The sequence below is a fragment of the Rhamphochromis longiceps genome, linkage group LG18, assembly GCF_057381845.1.
Source record: "Rhamphochromis longiceps isolate RC_006_pf linkage group LG18, R_longiceps_female_GT1.1, whole genome shotgun sequence".
Lineage (NCBI taxonomy): Eukaryota > Metazoa > Chordata > Actinopteri > Cichliformes > Cichlidae > Rhamphochromis > Rhamphochromis longiceps.
The window spans coordinates 28,692,081-28,712,340 of NC_140574.1; the positions used below are offsets into that span (position 1 = coordinate 28,692,081).

Here is a 20,260-nt window from a genome sequence, read left to right on the forward strand (position 1 = left end):
TAAAGGAAAAACATCCTCAGATCAGATAAAAGAATTGGACTAAAAATGATTGAAGAAGCAGCCAATGATTATTGTTTAAGACCGCTTTGAAAAAAAGAAGAAGCAAATTCTGGTTCCTTGGAAGCAAAACATAAAGAAATGAAGAGTGACTAGAGAATTTTTACAGTACTCTATAATACTTAAACAGGCATATCTTTTTCCTGTCAAATCATGAATGAGCTTATCTGATAAGATACGATAAGATAACTCTTTATTGTCATTGCACAGTCATACATAGTACAGTAGTACAATGAAATTGGAAAAACTGTCCTACGTCGGCACTACATATAACACAACACGACACGATATGACACATCACAACGTAACAAACAACACAACACAGTATATTAACTTAGTATAAAAAAGAAGAATAAGTGTATGAGTGTATCTGCAGAGGGCGCCTATAAAACGTGTTTTCACGTCATAACGCTGGCCTTCATCAGCCTGAGAGAAGTTCAGCACACTTGATGAGCTTGTTTACTACAGAGTCCAAATAACAGCTCATATCAGGTGAAAGGAGTCAGAACTCTGCAAAGTGTGGAAGACTCGCGCGCCAGCAGCAGAGGGCACTTTAGGAGAGCGCGTGCATTCAGTAACGTGACACCGCCAGTGCTGAAAATGAGTCAGCGCCTTTCGGGCCCCGCTGTCCGCGATGTGGGTGTGTGTGAGAGAGATTCCTCCGGACCACACCCTGCTTCCACAGTTCCAGGAAAAAAAAAAACTTTTCACAGCTGCCCACTTCTGCCAGTGCTTCTCTGAATAACAGCATCGAGAACATAAAACAACCCCACACTAAAACTTGGAGTACAGCATTAAAGACAGTTTTAAGGCTTTGTGAGTGACAGCGGGAGGATATCGCTCTTCTTCTCTCTAGGACTGAGAGCCACCGACGAGGTTGACGTCTCGTAATTTGGTAAGATGTTGTTATATTCTTCCCATTCTGTCAGAAACACCGCTCATGGTGAAGGTGGTGGTGTTTGTGTTCTGGCTGAGCTCGCTCACACACCTGGAAAAGCTTTTTTGGGGGGAGTTAGCGGAGGTTTGGTAACTGGGTGGAGTGGGTCTGTGTGTAGACGCTTTTAGGATAGCCATCTTTCTTTTTCAGTTCAGTCGACAAAACTGAAATGTTAAACACGAGACACAGCTGATGCTGAGTTTTCTTCTTTTTCCTTTTGAATGTTACATCGTTGCTTATTTTTTGCTGTCAGAGATGAGTTACAGGGCGGGTAAAGGCGGCCCTCGTAGCGGGGAAGACAGCTGTTAGCAATAACGTTAATGAGTGCGCCCTTAAAGGCAACGGAGCTCTTGATGATTTCTAATTCGCTGATGTGCTGTCGAGTCGTGTGAGACGTCGTGTCAGTTGTTAGTCAGTGTGCCAGTCCCCCCCCCCCCCCCCCCCCCCCCCCCCCACACACACACACACACACACACACACACACACTTGTGCACAGTCTGTTATAGTTAAATAATAAGTGGCTGACGTTCAACAGGACTATACCCGATAAATATTGTTTTGGGAGTCTGTTGGGCTTAAGCCCGAGTTTTGCTTTGCGGAAGTTGACCGTAAACATGTAAACACAAACAGGCTAAATTGAAAAATGCCCAACACAGTTGCCCAAATGTATGATGACATCTCCGTGTGTCTGGTTTCATCTGACCAGCCTTTACACAGTGTCATCTACTGTTGTGGGGGGTCAAAAGGGAGCAACCAAATGTTACATTTAATTTTAGGTTTAGTGGCAAATGTGTTATAAGAACCAGGAAACGCATAACAGGCTTTATCTAGCCTAAGCTAGATTGCAAATCCCCTCCCTGGTGTCTGGTGTTTGATCAGCTTTTGATATGACAAATAAAACCTTAAATGCAGCATAAATTCATAGATAGGATAAGTAACTGGATGTTGGTTCTACCACAAAAAAGGAACACCAAATGAAAGCAATACTCAATAATACTGAACAACAGCATTCCCATTTTCTGACATCCTCGATTAATTATTTTTGTACAATTCATTTTAATAATCTGCTGATGTTTACTGTACATGTAGAGAATAATGAAGCAGAAGTATGCAAAAAATCTGTTTATCTGATAATAAAAAAACAGGATAAAATAACAAACAGGTTTTAAGTTAGCATTCAGGTTAAAGTTCACTGCTGTGTACAATGTAAAATGTCATGATTTGGCAGGAAAGCATGTGCGAGAATGTAAAGGACAAAGTCTGTTGCAGGCGTATTGGATTAGAAAGAGTCGGCAGCATTAAAAAAGAATGCATGACTTCTTGCCCAGGCAGAAATAATGAAGCTCAACAAAAAGGAGTGATTAAAAGCTTTGCCAAACCGGTTCTCAGTGTTCTTGTGTGGTGCTTCTGTAACTGTGTCCATCCGCATGACAGGCTTCACGTAACAAAAGCATTTCTGAGTCACAGGGCTTTGCTCTGAGTGACGTGTTTGTGCCATGCCAGATGAATGTAAACAGACTAGTTATGTTAGTGTGTTCAGACGACATACGTTACAGTAATAACCACAACCACATGATGACCTGAGGTTGAAGGGAGGATGAACTACATTGAATATGAGTGTGTTTTTCGTAAATATTAGAGCTACACCCTCCTGTTCAAACACACATATGAACCTGCTGCCTTCTCATGTCTCAGTGACTATGAAGCAATCAGCTTTGTCCTCATTCCACAAGGATCAGCTGAAGCACTTTTTCCATTGATTGTTTTCTGTCCTGTTGCTTGGTGCTTAGTATGTGAGGTAATGGCAACAAGAGGTGGAGCCAGCTCTTGAATTCCTTTACTGCGTATATTTCCCTAAAAGTCCCACTGAAAATGCAGCACTTTCAGAATAACTGAGCAAACTGTATTGTGCTTAGAAACACGTCAGCCTTTTAAGATAGCAGTTTGGTGTCTTTTGTAAAATCAGCAGAAGTAAATTGCCCTTTTAATTCTTTATGTTTCACACTGAAAAAGTAGGTACACTTAGGTCTCAAGAACCCAGTGTACTGACCATCTCAGTTCTTTCAGCAGCATGGAATACTTGGGCCTCATGTTGTTGCATGATGTTAGCGTGCATGTGGTTATTATTAGAAATTTCCCTTTGGGGCCCGTGTGGTGGTTCCTGGGTATGTGGTGGGTTTTGTGAACCAGTGTTGAGCAAATCCTTCTACTCCGTGAACCCGATACACACCCAAGTGTGTACAGTAAGGTGTATGGTAATTACTCTGGCAGGAGCCCAAGCCCAGCTATTACCCAGACCTTAATGTGCACGCACACCAACAGTGGCTCCATGCAGAGCCCTAAAGCTAAATGGAGCTCTGTTGTTGTCGCCAAAGGCACAACTGTGCATTTTCAGGCAGGCAGGCGGGAGGGCAGCGTGGGCACCTAAGTTTGCTAATGTCATAACGCAAAAAAAAAGTGAAAAAGTGATCCTGACAGTGATCCTGAACACACTGCCAGTGCAGTGGAACCATACCTGGATAGAAAAACGCACAGTGGGACATTGTCAGAGTGTGGACCTCAACAGTAATGAAGTAATGTGAAATTACAAGAAGGCTACCTTAGAGAATTCAGGTTGTGATGAAGAATAAAGGTGGTCATAAGTCAGGTAAAAACCGTATCGGCCTTATATACCATGTATGTTTGCCCATGTTTCAATAAATTGCTGTACCTATTTCCCTTTTTCCTGACTTTTTCAATGTGCATTATAAATCTTTTACTGACGATGACAGTGTACAGCAAAACCTTAAAGAGCACATGTTGGTGATGCTTCCGACTGTCTTACCTCTGCTCCCTGTAGTCCCTGCATGTTGTGAACTGTATTTCCTCCCCTCCCTTCCGCACAGGCATCATGTCACACTACCCTCCAGGGTACGAAGAATCTCATGGCCCACTGTATGGACCTCAGGGTGGGAACTACCCACCACCCCCTCCATATGGATTCCCTTCATATGGTGGTTCACAGCCAGGCTATCCCTCTGCTCCATACCCTTCTGGTCCAAATGCCCCTCTGTACCCAGGCCAGCCAGCTGGCTACCCTCCAGGCCCTTATCCAGGGCAGCCACAGCCTGCTGGACATCCAGGATCTCGCTACCCGAATCCTCCTCCCATGCCTCCTGTCGTTCCACCTACAATACCATCAGATGTCCTGAGCTCTGGTAAGACTCTGGCTTGTAACATGTATCCTCTAATGACATTATCTTTTTAATAAAAGGAGAAAGCATCCTGCTACTGTGTGCTCACACAACACCTAACAATGATATCATTCCAGTATTGAACTAGAGCCATTAGTCAGCTAGTGCATGATGTAGGTTAAGGAATATTACAACAAAATCCACCTATAGGAGTTCTTAGTCTCATAGAGTTATATATTAGAGCTTCTTTGTTTCATTTTTACACTTGTGAGTGGACTATCAAGTGAATTTTAATAAATAAAACAAAATATGCATATTTTAATTGTAATAAAGTTTACCTAATGAATAATGTTTCTTGTTGCTCTTTGTAGTCAGTGATCGCTTTTCTATCTACTGATGATACAGGTGATGAGTTTGCAGCAAGTGGCAGCGATTGGGACAGTCTGAGCATTCGGCATACCTTCATCAGAAAGGTAAAGCACCACAATCTGCATGAAATTACCTATTTTACTGTCCTGTGCAATAATTTATCCAGAGGAGTGCTTAATAACACTTTTAAGTTACTTTCAGAATCATTTAAGACTCATTACAACACCCGCACCCAAAAGAAAAGGGCAGATTGACAGCTAAAAGTTGTATTGTCAGGAAAATTACATGTACAGTGGGGCAAAAAAGTATTTAGTCAGCCACCGATTGTGCAAGTTCCCCCACTTAAAATGATGAAAGAGGTCAGTAATTTGCACCAGAGGTACACTTCAACTGTGAGAGACAGAATGTGAAAAAAAATCCATGAATTCACATGGTAGGATTTGTAAAGAATTTATTCGTAAATCAGGGTGGAAAATAAGTATTTGGTCACCTCAAACATGGAAAATCTCTGGCTCTCACAGACCTGTAACGTCTTCTGTAAGAAGCTTTTCTGTCCCCCACTCGTTACCTGTATGAATGGCACCTGTTTGAACTCATCATCTGTATAAAAGACACCTGTCCACAGCCTCAAACAGTCAGACTCCAAACTCCGCCATAGCCAAGACCAAAGAGCTTTCGAAGGACACCAGGAAAAGTATTGTAGACCTGCACCAGACTGGGAAGAGTGAATCTACAATAGGCAAGCAGCTTGGTGTGAAAAAATCAACTGTGGGAGCAATCATCAGAAAATGGAAGACATACAAGACCACTGATAATCTCCCACGATCTGGGGCTCCACGCAAGATCTCATCCCGTGGGGTCAAAATGATCATGAGAACGGTGAGCAAAGATCCCAGAACCACACGGGGGGACCTGGTGAATGACCTGCAGAGAGCTGGGACCAAAGTAACAAAGGTCACCATCAGTAACACACTACAACGGCAGGGAATCAAATCCCGCAGTGCCAGACGTGTTCCGCTGCTGAAGCCAGTGCATGTCCAGGCCCGTCTGAAGTTTGCCAGAGAGCACATGGAGGATACAGCAGAGGATTGGGAGAATGTCATGTGGTCAGATGAAACCAAAGTAGAACTTTTTGGTATAAACTCAACTCGTCGTGTTTGGAGGACGAAGAATACTGAGTTGCATCCCAAGAACACCATACCTACTGTGAAGCATGGGGGTGGAAAGATCATGCTATGGGGCTGTTTTTCTGCCAAGGGGACAGGACGACTGATCCGTGTTAAGGACAGAATGAATGGGGCCATGTATCGTGAGATTTTGAGCCAAAACCTCCTTCCATCAGTGAGAACTTTGAAGATGAAACGAGGCTGGGTCTTCCAACATGACAATGATCCAAAACACACCGCCCGGGCAACAAAGGAGTGGCTCTGTAAGAAGCATTTGAAAGTCCTGGAGTGGCCTAGCCAGTCTCCAGACCTCAACCCCATAGAAAATCTGTGGCGGGAGTTGAAAGTCCGTGTTGCTCGGCGACAGCCCCAAAACATCACTGCTCTCGAGAAGATCTGCATGGAGGAATGGGCCAAAATACCAGCTACTGTGTGTGCAAACCTGGTAAAGACCTATAGTAAACGTTTGACCTCTGTTATTGCCAACAAAGGTTATATTACAAAGTATTGAGTTGTATTTTTGTTATTGACCAAATACTTATTTTCCACCCTGATTTACGAATAAATTCTTTACAAATCCTACCATGTGAATTCATGGATTTTTTTTTTTTTTCACATTCTGTCTCTCACAGTTGAAGTTTACCTCTGGTGCAAATTACTGACCTCTGTCATCATTTTAGGTGGGGGAACTTGCACAATCGGTGGCTTACTAAATACTTTTTTGCCCCACTGTATATTTGAAAAAAATCCACATCATTTCCTGGTTAACAGTCAAATTTTGGCAGAATGTATTAAATTCAATTCATTTTTATTTATATGCCAAATTACAACAACAGGTGCCTCAAGGCGCTACAAAGAATGTATTTCTTTATACAAAATGGCAAATTTTCTTTGAGATGTGTTCAGCAACACTGGCCAGAGTGATTTTTGCCTTGCAGCTGTTGTTCATGTGTTTTGAATGGTTGGATGAGCTTTGACTCGTGATGAGGTTTTCTAATGGACTAGTACATGGGACTATATAAGTGAATATACAAGCCTTCGGGATTAATAAAGTATTCTGATTCTGATAACACATACACAGCAGCAGACCAGAAAAAGATCATTATATCCAGCTTTGTTTACTGAGACAGAAAAGTAGCCTCATCACAGATGCAGAATTTTCCAAATAAAGAACTCTAGTAGTCTCAGAGGACAAGCATCAGTCTCTAAACTACTTCTGTGGAGGGGAAACAAACCAAGCACGGGGGGGGGTTGGCTAAGACATGCAGCATTTTATAGAGTATGATGGTGAGAGGTTCTGTTTATTGTTAGATCCAAATTTGACATTTGTGACACTGACTGAAAGGTCAATGACAGAGCATAAACTGGGGAGAGGATGAGTTATTCTAATAATAACTTTATTTGTATGGCCTTTTTAAAAACACCCAGTGCTTCACAGTTTGTACTGTAAGCACATTAGATAATAAGTGTAAATAATTATACATCTGTGTACTATACATACTATATAACAGGAGACGGCCTTTTGCTATATAAGGATACACAGGAGCTATGACAGCTTTACAAGAGAATTAACTTGTGTGTGTGTTTTAGTCTCAGCTTCTCTGGTCAGTGCTTTGGTTGCTTGCCGGTCCACAAGTGTGTGCTAGTCCACACGAGTCCCTGCCTTGAAAACTGATAACCCTTAAACTGTTTAGAAACAGATGAAAGTGGGTGTAGATATTAGAAGGCAGAGTGCAGCCTTGCTTTGATTCTGGTATTTTAAGGATTTCACTTATGCGCCTTCTTCATCTGTAACAGTAGGGCAGTTAAACGAAGACACAGTGAAACAGAAAGCATAGGAGAACAGCCAAACTAAGTTTACTTGGCACTGAACTTGAGAGCTGTCACTGAGTGTTGTTTTGTTGGGTTTCCTGTACACAACCTTTCTGGCTCGAAGTTAAATGGATAGTGTGTGAACGTGCGACACATTTGTTTTGGTTTGCAAGCACAGGGTTGTTTTCACTAATGTTGTCTTCCAGTCTTTAGCGATTGCTGTACGAATCCTGGGTTCACTTGAGTCTGGTTGGCAGTGGGACAACAAGCCCAAACACTGGTAAATCTGTAAAGAACTGCTTGAAGAAAAAGACCAGGGAGTGTCTTAAGACTTTTAAATATGCGTGGTCACCAGATCTCGTCTCCTATGAGTTTTTGTGATGCATTTGTAACTGGATAGCTATGAATGGCTGTGTTGACTTTACTCTTGGCACTGACTGTTTTGCCACTTCAAAAGGTGGAGTGTCAAATCTCTTCCCCCAACGTGCTTTCCCGGACTGGTGTCCTGGTTTGCTACATCCTGATTCCAACATAGTCTTTTGTTTTGTATAGTTTTATTGTTGACAAGCTCCAACCTCCTCAGTGTTGGCATGATTTATTTTAAATGAACAACAAAAGCACATAAAATAAATAATTATATGTTACATTGTAGCTTAAAAGATTCCACCATATTTTGAGAAAATGTATAATTCATAACTACATACTGCTAGTTTGTTTTTCTTTTTTTTGTATCATATGCAAATGAGCACAAAGATATGTCAGACACAAACTGGACCAATCCAATAGCTTCTGTATTCAGAGTATAAAAAAATGTGAATATTTTTTTCTTTTTAAGGTGTATTTGATCTTGGCGTGTCAGCTCCTGGTCACCACAGCCATTGTCGCCATATTCACGTTTGTGTGAGTATACAGATTGTGTTCTTTCTCAGGCTCTTTGCGTGTGAGCATTTCCTGGTGTTAACTGGGCCTCTCTTTGTTACAGCCAACCTGTCAAATCTTTTGTAAGGCAGAACTCAGCTGTGTACTGGGCATCATAGTAAGTCTCCCTCTGTGGTAACATCATTCGAAGTGATGTGCTGACTCATGGATAAGAACTGTACCTTTGTGATTCATTTCTACATTTTAGCGCGGTGTATTTCATCACCCACATCGTGCTGGTCTGCTGCAAGGGCCCCCGGTGAGTGTGATTGCCTGCTTTTATTATGTTTTAAGAGGAAATACTCGTACTTGAACAGTTTTAAACCAACGTTGTACTGAAAGCCAACTTATTTTGCAGGAGGAAGTTCCCATGGAACATGATTCTGCTCGGCCTCTTTGTAAGTATGACTTGTGGTTGTGGTCATTACCAGCAGTTTCCTGGACTTGGATCAAGTCATACTGAAACCCTTTTTGTCTTTGTCAGCGAGACATTCCATCCAATGACAGCCTTATCACAGTACTTGAAATGTAATTTTGATATCAGAGCCAAGCTGTGAGTCACCACATTTGTTTGCATTTTACCTGTTGATACGTTTGAGTGTTCAGTTTATCAGCTCGAACAGCAACATGACTGAGCTGTTTTATGATCTGCATTTTGTCACATAATAAAAGGTTTTGTGGGTTTTTTATTCTGTATTCTTATTTCCTGAATTGTCACGTGGACTTGTAGGAGTCCCACATGACACTGGGACTTTTATCACAGTATTGTGTTGACACGGAGTTAGACCGCATGTCAAGATTATGCTGTTTGTGGTTGGACAAGAAGTGTTTCATTGTAGTTATATCTGATCTTTATTTTTTTGTGAAACAGACTCTGTCTTTGTCGTATATGACTGGAACCATATCCAGGTAAAAAAATATATATACACAGTCCCTTTCATGTGATAAAAAGATTCTGATGGTTTCCTCACTGCTGACTGTGTGTTGCGCTTTGGTTTTAGTTACTATGACACAAAAGCAGTGTTTCTTGCGCTGGGAATCACAGCTGTCGTCTGCATCGCCGTCACAGTGTTCTGCTTCCAGACGAAGGTAGGGGCGTGCACGTTTCTGCTTATCAGCTTTAAATCTCCACAGTGTGTTTGTTCATGGCCACGCGTTGAGATGCCTGCTGTCAATTTCTCTTTGTAGGTCGACTTCACCAAGTGCCAGGGCCTTTTCTGTGTCCTCGGTATCGTCGTGTTCGTGACTGGCATCATTACAGCCATCGTGCTGTCCTTCAAATACGTGAGTTACTGCTGTTGTGAAGACTGTGACTGTTTCCTGACACCTTCTTGGGTTTTCTTGTTATCTTAATGACTATTTGTTGTTGCAGATATTTTGGCTTCACATGCTTTATGCGGCTATAGGAGCCATAGTTTTCACTCTGGTAAGTATTTCACTTTAAAGTTACAAAGAAGTGGAAAAGTCACCTTAAATCTTACAGCAGCCCTCATTGTATTTGTTGATATAGTGCTCAGTTTTTTTTGTAACTGTTTGTGTCTTGCAGTTCCTGGCATATCACACTCAGCTACTGATTGGAAACAGAAAGCACTCCATTAGTCCAGAGGAGTACGTGTTCGCTGCACTCTCCATCTACGTCGATATAATCCAGATCTTCCTTTTCCTGTTGCAAATTATTGGTGCTTCCACCAAATAAAAATCCAGCGGCACAGTGTAGTGAAATCATTCCATGCTTTTGAAAAGCTTTACTTTTCCAATAGACATTAAAAGATTTTTAAGACCATGGTGCTCTTCAGGGAAAATGTCTAAGGGCTGAATATGAGATTTTACATTGTAGATTAAACCTAAACTGCTGCTCAAATGTTTGGGGTCACGCTGATATACCCTTTTCTTGAAAGGAAGAACTTTCATCTAATAACAAATTAACTTGATCAGAAATGATCTGATCAATTTAATGACAGTTAATTGTAAATGTCCAAATTATGTGAGATTATGTAAATTTATGGTTTGGGATTTTCATAAGAAAACTGGAGTCAATTTCAGCATTTTCCCTCCTGTATTGCTGAGGTGTATTGTGTTACCTAATGCAGGTTTATCACGGGACCAGGCTTATTGATCCCTAGACAAAAAAACTTTCCAAACATAGCTGAAAGCTGATAAAGGAGCGTTCTAGTATAGTTAGAGTATAATCTAGTATAATCACACAAAATGCTTCAATCAGCTAAGTAAATGATTAGCTTCTTTAATCTGTTCTCAGCTCTTGTTACATGGTCAGTCTTTTTACATGGAAAAACTTGCATTTAAGTAACATGGTGTGCCATGAAAGTGGGCTTCTATGTTTATGATGTAATTTTCCACCATATATATTGTATTGGAGTTCCATCTACTGTGTTATCCATGTGGAGGTGTTAAAGCATGCTAGTCTGCAGTAAGCTAATGTTTAAATGTTCAGTTAACTGGATGACTTTACAATAATAACATTTATTTTCTTGTTCTGTGATCCAGCCATGACCAGCTGATCAGAGCTGTGGTAAAAATTAATGATTTGTTTTTGTTATTCGTTGGATTTTTTTTTTTTTTTTTTTTTTTTCATCCCCTGAACAGAAAAGTCAAGGCGTGGACTGAACCATTGTTTCAGAGAGCTGTACTAAGGAGACCTTTTAAAAAAAAGTTATGACTACTTTAGGGCTGTTAATGTTAACGCGGCTTTATCCGTCATCATGATTAACGCAATTTTAAATTTTTGAACACAATTAAACCACCTGGAGCGCAGAATGGACAAACTTTGTGCAAACTGCCCAAATTGCCTTGATGCATGCAGGGATTTTGAGTCATTTTCGCTCCAAATGGGTTAATTGCATTGAAAATTTTGATCGTGTTCATCATGACGACAGATTAATCCACGTTAATGTTGACAGCCCTAGAATAATTCCATTTATCTTTGTTTGTATAATATCTCTGATCATGCCTTGTTAAGTGTTTTTTTTTGTTTTTTTTTTCCTCCAGGGTTTTTTATTTTTTTGCAAAGTAAGGATATTTTAAAGTGATGCCCCCCAAAAATCTGAGCATTAGTTTACATCACCCAAAAATGCACTTTGTATGAAATCTATATTTGTTTTTATATACTTTAACAGCTTATCGGTGGTTATGACGAATACTATTACCTAACTATCTACAGACACTTGAATCCCATCTGCAACATTTATTCCATATTACTGGACTTAATGCAGAAAGTGTCTGATCTCTCTTCTGTGTATGAACATGTACAGCTACAAATGAATTCTCCCATGTGTCTAAATGCTACAAGAACAAGGCAAATCCTAAAGTGTAACTTTTTGAGATTATGAAGTACAGTAGGGGTGGGCATTGCCACATTTGATCTCAGTTACTCAAGTATGAGCAGAGTCAGATTTTTGGGACATGTCCACCCCTGAAGCACAGCTCGGCGCCACTAATGGCAGCCACGGCTCTGCTATATTACTTTATTCAGATAAAGTAATATAGGTCACTTTATTTGAATTGTACTCCTTTATATCACTTCAGTGCCTTCACCGTGTCAATGTCTGTTATTTTAATTTTTTTTAACTTTACAGAATACAGGGTTATAATATGTTTTATAGAGTTATTATATGTGTGCCTGTAAATATAGTTGTGTTAGTCAGATGTGGGTCAGACAGCGAGGGCCGGCAGGGCGGGATTTTTCCACACAGGACAGCATTATCGGTGCCGTGTTGTTAAAGTACTGGAACATTTCTGAACTCCAGTCTTTCATTGTCCAAATGTTTCTCCTGAGATGATCAGCTAAGACCATTAATGACATATTTAGAGCACAGCTTAAAGTTTATAAAAGCCACGAGTCAAATCAACAGAGGCAGACATGTTTACTGTACACCACGGATGGTTAGTGTGGAAGAGGGGGTTGTACATATATCAGTGCTACAGAAAATCTATTTGCTTATCATTGTAAATAAAGTTTTCTTTTAGTCTTAATGTGATTGTACCAGTGATGATTTTATTCAAATATACATTTACCTCTGACATGGGTGAACTTTACATCAGTGTTCTGATCAGTCTTTAATCCAAGAGTCTCTGTGTGGGATACTGTGCATACGATGCAAATCACAGCTGCAACATAAATTACTGGTCGAGTTTAACATCCACTGCATGATGGCGGTAGCGACTCCCTTCGTATTCGCCTTCATTTGATCTTTTCATCCTCTGTCTGATCTTTAACTGTTTCAGTCTGTTTTTGTCCACTTGTCTCTTGGCTAGGAAGAAGCTGATTATTCCTGTAGGGAGACCGATAATCCTGCACAGAGAGGAAAGAGACAAAATATTTATACAGTACTGATGGCTCTGTCACACTAGAGAATAACAGGACAGCAAGTTCTACGCAGCTCGGGAAAACTGGTGGTTCCCCAGTGACTGCGCTGAACGTGAACGACAAATCTGCACCTAATATATCTTGCTCTTTAAAAAAAAAATGTATTAGTAGCCTGTGTGGAGGATATTCATCCAAGTTGTATTTTGGATAGTGAATCTCTCTTTTGGAAAATTGTGCAAAGTTTTCTCTTTTAGCCACAGTAGCATTATATGGAAGAACAATTGTTTCACTGTTATTGTCTGCCAATTGTGTTTCTGGGACTTGAGGAGGACACATCAGTAACATTAACATGCAGGCAACACAGGAAGGTGACCAAAACATAACATTAAAATTACCTTGGAAAGAAAAGCATCTGGACTTTAAGTTTCTTGAAGACGTTTCACCTCTCATCCGCGAAGCTTCTTCAGTTCGAAGAGTAATTGGTGGAGATTCACAGATTTTAAGCCCTATGGGAGTGACCCTAAGAGGGACATGGACCCCGTCATGGATCCTCCGTCTAATCACATGAGCCTGGGTGTGGGTCACAATGAGCCAAGGTTTTCGCATGAACCCATTGCGAAACCTAGCCCTTCCCTATCACATGATTTACTGAGGTCAAATGGCCCAAGATGTGAGTGGGCGTTAGGGCGTCTGGGAAGGGATCTCAAAACTGGATTATAGATGCAGACAGTTGGTGTCGTAAGCCACCACCTCTATTCAAAGATGGTTGTTCACAGTGGACATAATGGCTCCTAACACTTTCAAACCATCTGTCTTTGTCCAAAATGTGAACATTGGCATCCTTGTTTTCACAGGATGAGAGGTGAAACGTCTTCAAAATATGAAGAAGAAGTCGTCCAGACGCTTTTCTTTCCAAGCTCTTTAGACTACGATGACCTGGATGACTGAAAGCCTTCACAGACATTACAGTTACCTAATAAATATGAACTTAAAGACACAGGAAGTTTTTAGTAAGTGCTCTAATAATATTTCCTCTAATTGCCAGCCACCTCTTTTCAAGGGACCAAATATAATTGGCCAGTGGACTCAAAATTGGTTTCATGGACAACATGAGCTAAGCCTTAACTTAATTTAACCCCAAGCAATCTCCTGAAGATTGCCTGGGGCATTCTTTAGGTGCCTTCCCAGTGTTGACAAATGTCCAGCTGGTATAACCACACTTCCTCAGGGACTTAAAGGCCAGATTAGGTGTTGCATAGAAAAGCAAGATCAGTTTGAAAGGTGAGCAATTCAAGCAGAAATACTAACTGATATTCACCGAGATCTATTCAAGTACTTTAAAAACACTTTTCAAACCCCCATCAACACCTCACTTCGCTGTCACACAGTTACTGTAAACTTTTGCAGTTAGCACTAGAGCGCGTTTTCTTTGAGAAAACAGAACAAAACCGAGAGGTTTTCGAAGAAAAGTGAAAAGTTCTGCATTTGTCAAGCAGCTGACTTGAACAAGCAACCAAGCATGCACTACAATCAGAAGAACTGCAGTAAAGGCCAATCACCCATGCTCTAGCTGTAGGCTTTAGGCAGTCAAACAAACAATCAAAAATAAACATTTTTATTATCATGCTAGCCCAATTATATTTGAGCCTCTGGAAACGAGGACTGCATAAAAAGCGTGTCATTTCTAATCTTTTTAATCGTTCTTTGACACACCTCTGACTTGATTTGTCAGTGCTGTAGCTTCTATATCTCTCTCGCGGGTTTTGGTCAAAAGAGAGAAATTACCAGGCAAAGCCGATTTTCACCATAGGGTTCTTGGCTTTTCTCTTGGGGATGTATTCAGGACCCTCTGGTTCCTCTACCTCCTCCTGGGCTCTGCCTCTGTCGGTATTCTGGGTCTGCTCGCTCCTCTGCGTCTCCATCCTGGAGCAGACAGCAGGGGACACGTGCAGCCGCAGGCTCGGACACACTGCCCGGCTTTGACTGCTCTGTCTGAGCACCCACCGGCCGGAGAAAAGGTACATACCTGTTGACACAAATTACACGAGTACTTTAAAAATCTTACTTCATTTGCGACCACGTCAATATGAAGTCTTCTTAAAGTGCTAAACTAAAGCATATAAAAGGTTATTTACAAAAATAACTATATTAAAATAAACAACTTATCGCCAAAATATAATTCCCTTAATTGTGACCTTTTTTTATAACGAATAAAGCCAATAATTAAACCTTTCAGTGTTGTCCGGACTGTATTCAGTGTGGACGCCGCCATGTTTGTTGCGTAATTGCAACGGGCATGCGCAGTCGCAACAACGGGAGCTGCTGCCACCTAGTGGTACTCATTTAGATTTTGTATTATTTTAATGCCGCAGGCAACAAAAGACACATGAAGAAAATTTGTGTTTTTCAACATTTTATTTATTGTTCCAACATTTCATTCACAAAATCATAATTATAATACAAAAACACTTTAAACCATGGACGTAAACCATGCTGTATGCTTATAATATACAGTTATTCAAAGTCAACAATAAACTAAGTCAAAGAGAAGTGAATAAACAGCTGGAGAAGAGGCCAGTATATTTACATCTGTTTTTGTTTTTTTGTTTTTATCTTTTTAAATCTAAAGAATATTTAGATAAATCCTCGTATCTTTGTACAGCAGCGAAACATCTCCAATGCCACCATTATGAGCATTAAACACACTATGAACAATAACTCTTGTTTGCCACAAAGAAGCAGGGATCAATTTGAGGACAGGAGTTTAGTCTTCCAGGTTGTAGTTGGGGTTTACAACCAGAACAGATTCCTCTTCTGTGCTTGCAGACTCTGAGCCCTTCAGCCCAGCCTGAGACAGCTGGATGAGGATGTGATCCTTGAGGAAGAGATTTGTGTGGGAGATCGTATAAATGAACATGTCTGCACTTAGAGAATCGCTGACTCATTATCTTTTCACATTTTAAGATGGTAGACTTACATAGTGCACCAGCCTGTGGATGACCTTCTCTATCAGCCCCTTCCTATTGATGAGCTCCTCCTCAGAGTCGATCTCTGACTCGATCTCCTTCAGATACCAGTTGACCACTGCACTTTTCTTCAGATCCTCCTCTTCCTCAGCTGCAACACAGATTAGCAAGAAAAATGTGAGAAGAAAAAGAAAAAGAACAGTGACAGAACAGACAAGGAAATGAGATGGAAAACAGACTGGAGGGAGGAACATCTCTCACCATCCTCTGCTCTGCGCAGATGCAGGACGAGCAGGTTGGAGATGCGTTTGTACTCGGCGAAAGACAGACGAAGAGATGGTTTGGACTGGCTCCCAGGCTCGCCGTGGCCATTGACACCGCCAGCGTGTCCATTAATTCCATTAGTAAGGCCAATGACACCATCCACGTTTCCATTTACTCCATTCGGGACGTTACCTGCAAAGATGCAGAGAAGAGTTTACGTTAAATAAACAGCGGTGATGCATGGTGTCATTTCACATCTTCTCTATATTGATAGTACCTTCTTCCTGCTGCTCCTCCTCTTCCTCCATTTCATCCTCCTGTTCCAGGTTGATGTCTGGCGTCTCCACTCTGATGATAGATTTGTTCAGAAGACGGAACGCTTCCTTCACGTGTTTGGGCTGAACCTAGAAGCATGGGATGAAAGGGCAAGAGTTAATTCACAGTTTGGCCTTTTATTTTGAAAGGATGTCTTTTTGTTCCCCTCATTTTGGTTAAAGTGATACTCAGGGTGGTTTTGCAGTATTAAATTTTATCAACCACACTCAGTATCGAGTGTTGCATGAATGAAGCTTGTGTGTCTTCGCACATACCTCATCACAACAGTGCATACGTGCCATGGCCTCTGAGAGGCGGATCATGCTCTCCAGCTGTCGCACAGTTATCCTCCAGGCAGATTTGGACACGCCCCCTGAGCCGTCACGCTGGCGGAGACGCTTGTACTGCTCGACGATGAACTCTTCTGATTCGCTGGAGATCTACGGAGGTCCAGAAGTTAATATAAAGGAAATGTGTTAAACAGTAAAAACTGGGTCGCTGGTGTCGGCGTGTGGGGACACCAGCACACCCACCTTGGGTTTGAACTGCCTGGCGAAGAGCAGGTATCTGCGGATCTCATCCAGGGAGTACAGTCTGTCCACAGACTCCTCCACACGGGAGTGCAGATCCACGATGCGTCTGGCGATAGCGTAGTCCGTCACCTATGACAGGTGCAAATCGTTAGCTGCAGTATTCAACTAAATTATCATATTTAAAAAAAAAATGGACAAAATAAAAGACATGAATAGAAACAACCAGTAAGCACAGGATGCTCAGACTACGCTCATTTGCATGTACCTCATTGCACTCGTCCACCAGGATGAAGAAGAGATCAAAGCGGCTCATAATGGGAGCGGTCAGGTTGACGTTCTGCTTCAGACTCTTGCTGCGGTCGTAGCGTCCGCTGACAGGGTTAGCAGCAGCCAGGATGGATGTGCGAGCGTTCAGGGTAGCCTGAGGAGAGAAGCGGAGGAACAGTCTGGTTATTCTACTGCAGAGACGAACGATCGAATATGATAGCAGTGTAACTTCCGCTTGTGCTGCATAAACGCGAGTGTTTAAAGCGCAAAGCTTTGAAAGCGTCACCTTGACTCCGGCTTTGGTGATGCTGATGGTCTGCTGCTCCATGGCTTCATGGATGGCCACCTGGTCTTTGAGGTCCATCTTATCAAACTCATCAATACAGCAAACACCCTGAAATCAAACCAGTTAACAAGTTTTACTTGCACTAATTACATAAAGAAACTTTTTTGTTTTTTTTAAATATAACAATACACTGTTCACTGTTCTTCAGAACTCATGACACTCACGTTGTCGGCGAGCATCAGAGCTCCAGCCTCGATGACAAACTCATGTGACTCCTCGTCTCGGACCACGGCCGCCGTCAGACCTGCAGCAGTGCTGGCCTTGCCGCTGGTGTACACCGCTCTGGGACTGAACTCCTCCACGTGCCTACACAGGCACACACACTCAAATCAACACTGCTGTACAACAAATGTCTACAGCAAAGAGAGCACTGAAAAGTGTTTGTGCCAGAAGATGGAACAAAGAAAAGCTTTATGCAAAGCTAATCAATGAAGGTGGAAACTGTGGAACGTACTTGAGGAACTGGCTCTTGGCAGTGCTCGGATCTCCCACAATGCACACGTTGATGTCTCCTCTGAGCGAGGTCCTTTCCATGGTCGTCTTGGGAACGCCTCCAAAGAGCATCAGCAGGATGCCGCGCTTCACCTCATCGTTACCTGCACCATCACGTTAACGTTTAACTCACAAGTCACAGCTTTGATAAAGAACTACGAGAGCGTCCTCCATTGGAGAAAAAGGCTAGACGGGGGGTTCGATCACTGACCGTGGATGGTGGGGAAGAGGCTGGTGCACAGGTTGTGGTACAGGTTCTTGTCCTGGCTCATCTCAAAAACCTTCTCCCACTCTTTCTCTGTCATCTGGCTCTTAATGCTTTCAGCCGTCTGCTCCTCCTCCCGCAGCTCTTTACCGCCAAACTGTGATAAAGACGGCACACATTTGTAATCACACAGCAAGATTTGTAGCCGTTTGCATTTTTAGACACATGGGCGAGCGCTTCTTACCCGTGGGTTGGTTGGCGCCACGTTGCAGGCCAGGAAGGCCAGCCTGTATGACAGCTCTCTGACTCCCAGAGCTTTCAGTCCTCTCAGACCATCAGACTCAAAGCCCTGAGGACCGCCTGCTATACGGGTACTGGTCTCTGCTCGCACACCTGGAAGTAACATCCATACAGTCATGAGAACCAAAACAAAACACCACAAGACATAGTTTTGACCATAAATGGTTAAAATTTTAAAAAGTACCAGGTGTGCTGAGCTGTGAGACATCCGGCACGACAATCAGGGTCCCAGTGAAGTCACAGCGGTCTCCAGCCTGAGCCGTCTCCACAGCCTCTGCCCTCAGGATGATCTCAAGAGAGCGTGGGATCGAACCGCGAGGCAGCTCCGCCTGCGTCTCCTGGATACGCACCTGGATACACAAACAGGGTACACAGGGTCAAAATCAGACTCATTCATCCATGCAGACAGACATCCTTTATCACAGTTACCTTCTGAAAGTCGATGAACTTGGATTTGTGCGTGTCGAGGTGGAAGCGGGAGCGGTTGTTGCACACGGGGTTCCTGCAGATGGTCGGAGGAGAGTATTTGAATTGCTGAGAGACATCTTTGATCACTGCCTGGCAGTCCATGCACAGGAAGGTACCGCTCACCTGCACCAAAGGAAGCAGGATGGGTTTAATGACAAAAGACAAGCGTAACGCAACTGAACTTTGTGTCTTCTTCACTGATATAAACATCTCACCAGCTCAGGATGGACTGGGTGCGTTCTCACCACCTGACCGCTGATTCTCACCAGGCTGCCAATACGCATGGAGGACAACTCACGGATCCTATTTATTTATTTAACACAGGAAAAGGATCAGATTTGGCATTTCATTCCCATTAACATTTACCAGTGAGAGATGCATCATTCCTGCTTTATGCACCACAACTTAAACACCATTTTGTTCCAATTGATTCAAGCCAAGCAGACATTTCTACAACCATCTTTGCACTAAAGCAATCTAGCTGCATAAATGGCAGCTCAGACCAGATAAATGGAGATGTACATGGTGGTTTGGTTAACAGTGTCTTACTTGTGTCTGGTGGGCAGCTCCTCGATAGCGACGTAGAACTCTTTGTTGAGGGGGACGTTCCCGTGATCCCGAGCAAAGTTGCGCACTGCTCTGCAGAGGTAGGGATACACTCTGGAAACAGACAATCCTTCAGGTTACCCCACAGCTTATTTCCACAGCACTGAACTGATGGTTTGAAATGCAGCAGCGCACTCTCCCACCTCAGTATTTAGATGAGATATGATGGAAGCACCTATGACTTGGTGGGCTTGCTCACCTGTAGTACTCCTCCTGGATGGTGGTAGCCAGTTCCTGGTTGAAACCCTCCAAGTCGGTGAAGCTCACCAGTAGGGTGTTCCTCTCAGGCCTGATCAGCTCCTCGGCCTCCCGGACATACTTCACCTCCCCATCCCCGCTCTGAAATCTGCAGGGTGACGCAGGAATCGGGCGAGAGTTAAGAAAAGCAGTGAAAAGACACCAATAGCAGCCGATCAAAGTAGCACTCGATCCTTATAATTGCTGATTACAAGAGCGATGTCAAGCCAAGCACGTTTCGGCCGACAACAATACGACCCCGTCGCTGCTGCCTCACTTACTCCTCTAAGAAAGCCTGGAATAACTTCTGGCACTTCTCGGCCAGCTCGTCCTTCACCATCGCCCCGGCAGTCTCCGCGGTGGCTGTGGCGACATCCATGCTGCAAGTCCGTCAAACTGCGACAACAAAAAGATACAAAAACAAGTTTGCAAAACAGACACGAGCTGCTCCTCTCTGACACACAGCACGCTCAGCTCCGGACAACAGAGCCCGGTTTCGCGCGAA

At 42.7% G+C, this 20,260-nt stretch overlaps 3 protein-coding genes across 3 annotated transcripts; 1 reads left to right on the top strand and 2 right to left on the bottom strand.

The window, feature by feature from the left end:
- Positions 1–666: 666 nt before the first annotated feature.
- Positions 667–12,274, top strand: LOC146648592 (protein lifeguard 3-like). Its single transcript, XM_085388295.1, has 12 exons — positions 667–952; positions 3,880–4,191; positions 4,573–4,640; positions 8,350–8,414; positions 8,497–8,550; positions 8,641–8,691; positions 8,791–8,830; positions 9,304–9,341; positions 9,434–9,521; positions 9,621–9,716; positions 9,805–9,858; positions 9,979–12,274. The coding sequence occupies exons 2-12, from the start codon at positions 3,885–3,887 to the stop codon at positions 10,126–10,128; spliced, it is 1,011 nt and encodes a 336-aa protein (XP_085244421.1). The 5' UTR covers positions 667–952; positions 3,880–3,884; the 3' UTR covers positions 10,129–12,274.
- Positions 12,275–12,424: 150 nt separating this feature from the next.
- Positions 12,425–15,061, bottom strand: LOC146648593 (uncharacterized). The gene is made up of 3 exons (XM_085388296.1): positions 14,986–15,061; positions 14,542–14,782; positions 12,425–12,741 (listed from the first exon to the last, which is right to left on the bottom strand). The coding sequence occupies exons 1-3, from the start codon at positions 15,026–15,028 to the stop codon at positions 12,570–12,572; spliced, it is 456 nt and encodes a 151-aa protein (XP_085244422.1). The 5' UTR covers positions 15,029–15,061; the 3' UTR covers positions 12,425–12,569.
- Positions 15,062–15,152: 91 nt separating this feature from the next.
- On the bottom strand, positions 15,153–20,260 carry mcm6 (minichromosome maintenance complex component 6). The gene is made up of 18 exons (XM_085388294.1): positions 20,037–20,260; positions 19,718–19,864; positions 19,462–19,572; positions 19,128–19,215; positions 18,874–19,035; positions 18,629–18,794; positions 18,389–18,537; positions 18,151–18,301; positions 17,902–18,043; positions 17,612–17,753; positions 17,388–17,495; positions 17,100–17,255; positions 16,835–16,963; positions 16,577–16,741; positions 16,264–16,390; positions 15,984–16,178; positions 15,734–15,873; positions 15,153–15,631 (listed from the first exon to the last, which is right to left on the bottom strand). The coding sequence occupies exons 1-18, from the start codon at positions 20,132–20,134 to the stop codon at positions 15,521–15,523; spliced, it is 2,487 nt and encodes an 828-aa protein (XP_085244420.1). The 5' UTR covers positions 20,135–20,260; the 3' UTR covers positions 15,153–15,520.

What these genes read in the sequence shown, in the direction of transcription:
- LOC146648592 (XM_085388295.1), top strand. Translation starts at nt 3,885, where the DNA reads ATGTCACACTACCCTCCAGGGTACGAAGAATCTCATGGCCCACTGTAT. An exon ending in GGCATACCTTCATCAGAAAG is followed by an intron (nt 4,641 to 8,349) that starts GTAAAGCACCAC and finishes TTTCTTTTTAAG; the next exon opens with GTGTATTTGATCTTGGCGTG. An exon ending in TGTTCTGCTTCCAGACGAAG is followed by an intron (nt 9,522 to 9,620) that starts GTAGGGGCGTGC and finishes TTCTCTTTGTAG; the next exon opens with GTCGACTTCACCAAGTGCCA.
- mcm6 (XM_085388294.1), bottom strand. Translation starts at nt 20,134, where the DNA reads ATGGATGTCGCCACAGCCACCGCGGAGACTGCCGGGGCGATGGTGAAG. An exon ending in CCTCTTCCCCACCATCCACG is followed by an intron (nt 18,044 to 18,150) that starts GTCAGTGATCGA and finishes GTGATGGTGCAG; the next exon opens with GTAACGATGAGGTGAAGCGC. An exon ending in GTATGCACTGTTGTGATGAG is followed by an intron (nt 16,391 to 16,576) that starts GTATGTGCGAAG and finishes CCATGCTTCTAG; the next exon opens with GTTCAGCCCAAACACGTGAA.
- LOC146648593 (XM_085388296.1), bottom strand. Translation starts at nt 15,028, where the DNA reads ATGGCGGCGTCCACACTGAATACAGTCCGGACAACACTGAAAG. An exon ending in AGTCCGGACAACACTGAAAG is followed by an intron (nt 14,783 to 14,985) that starts GTTTAATTATTG and finishes TTGTGTCAACAG; the next exon opens with GTATGTACCTTTTCTCCGGC. An exon ending in GTGAAAATCGGCTTTGCCTG is followed by an intron (nt 12,742 to 14,541) that starts GTAATTTCTCTC and finishes CTCTCTGTGCAG; the next exon opens with GATTATCGGTCTCCCTACAG.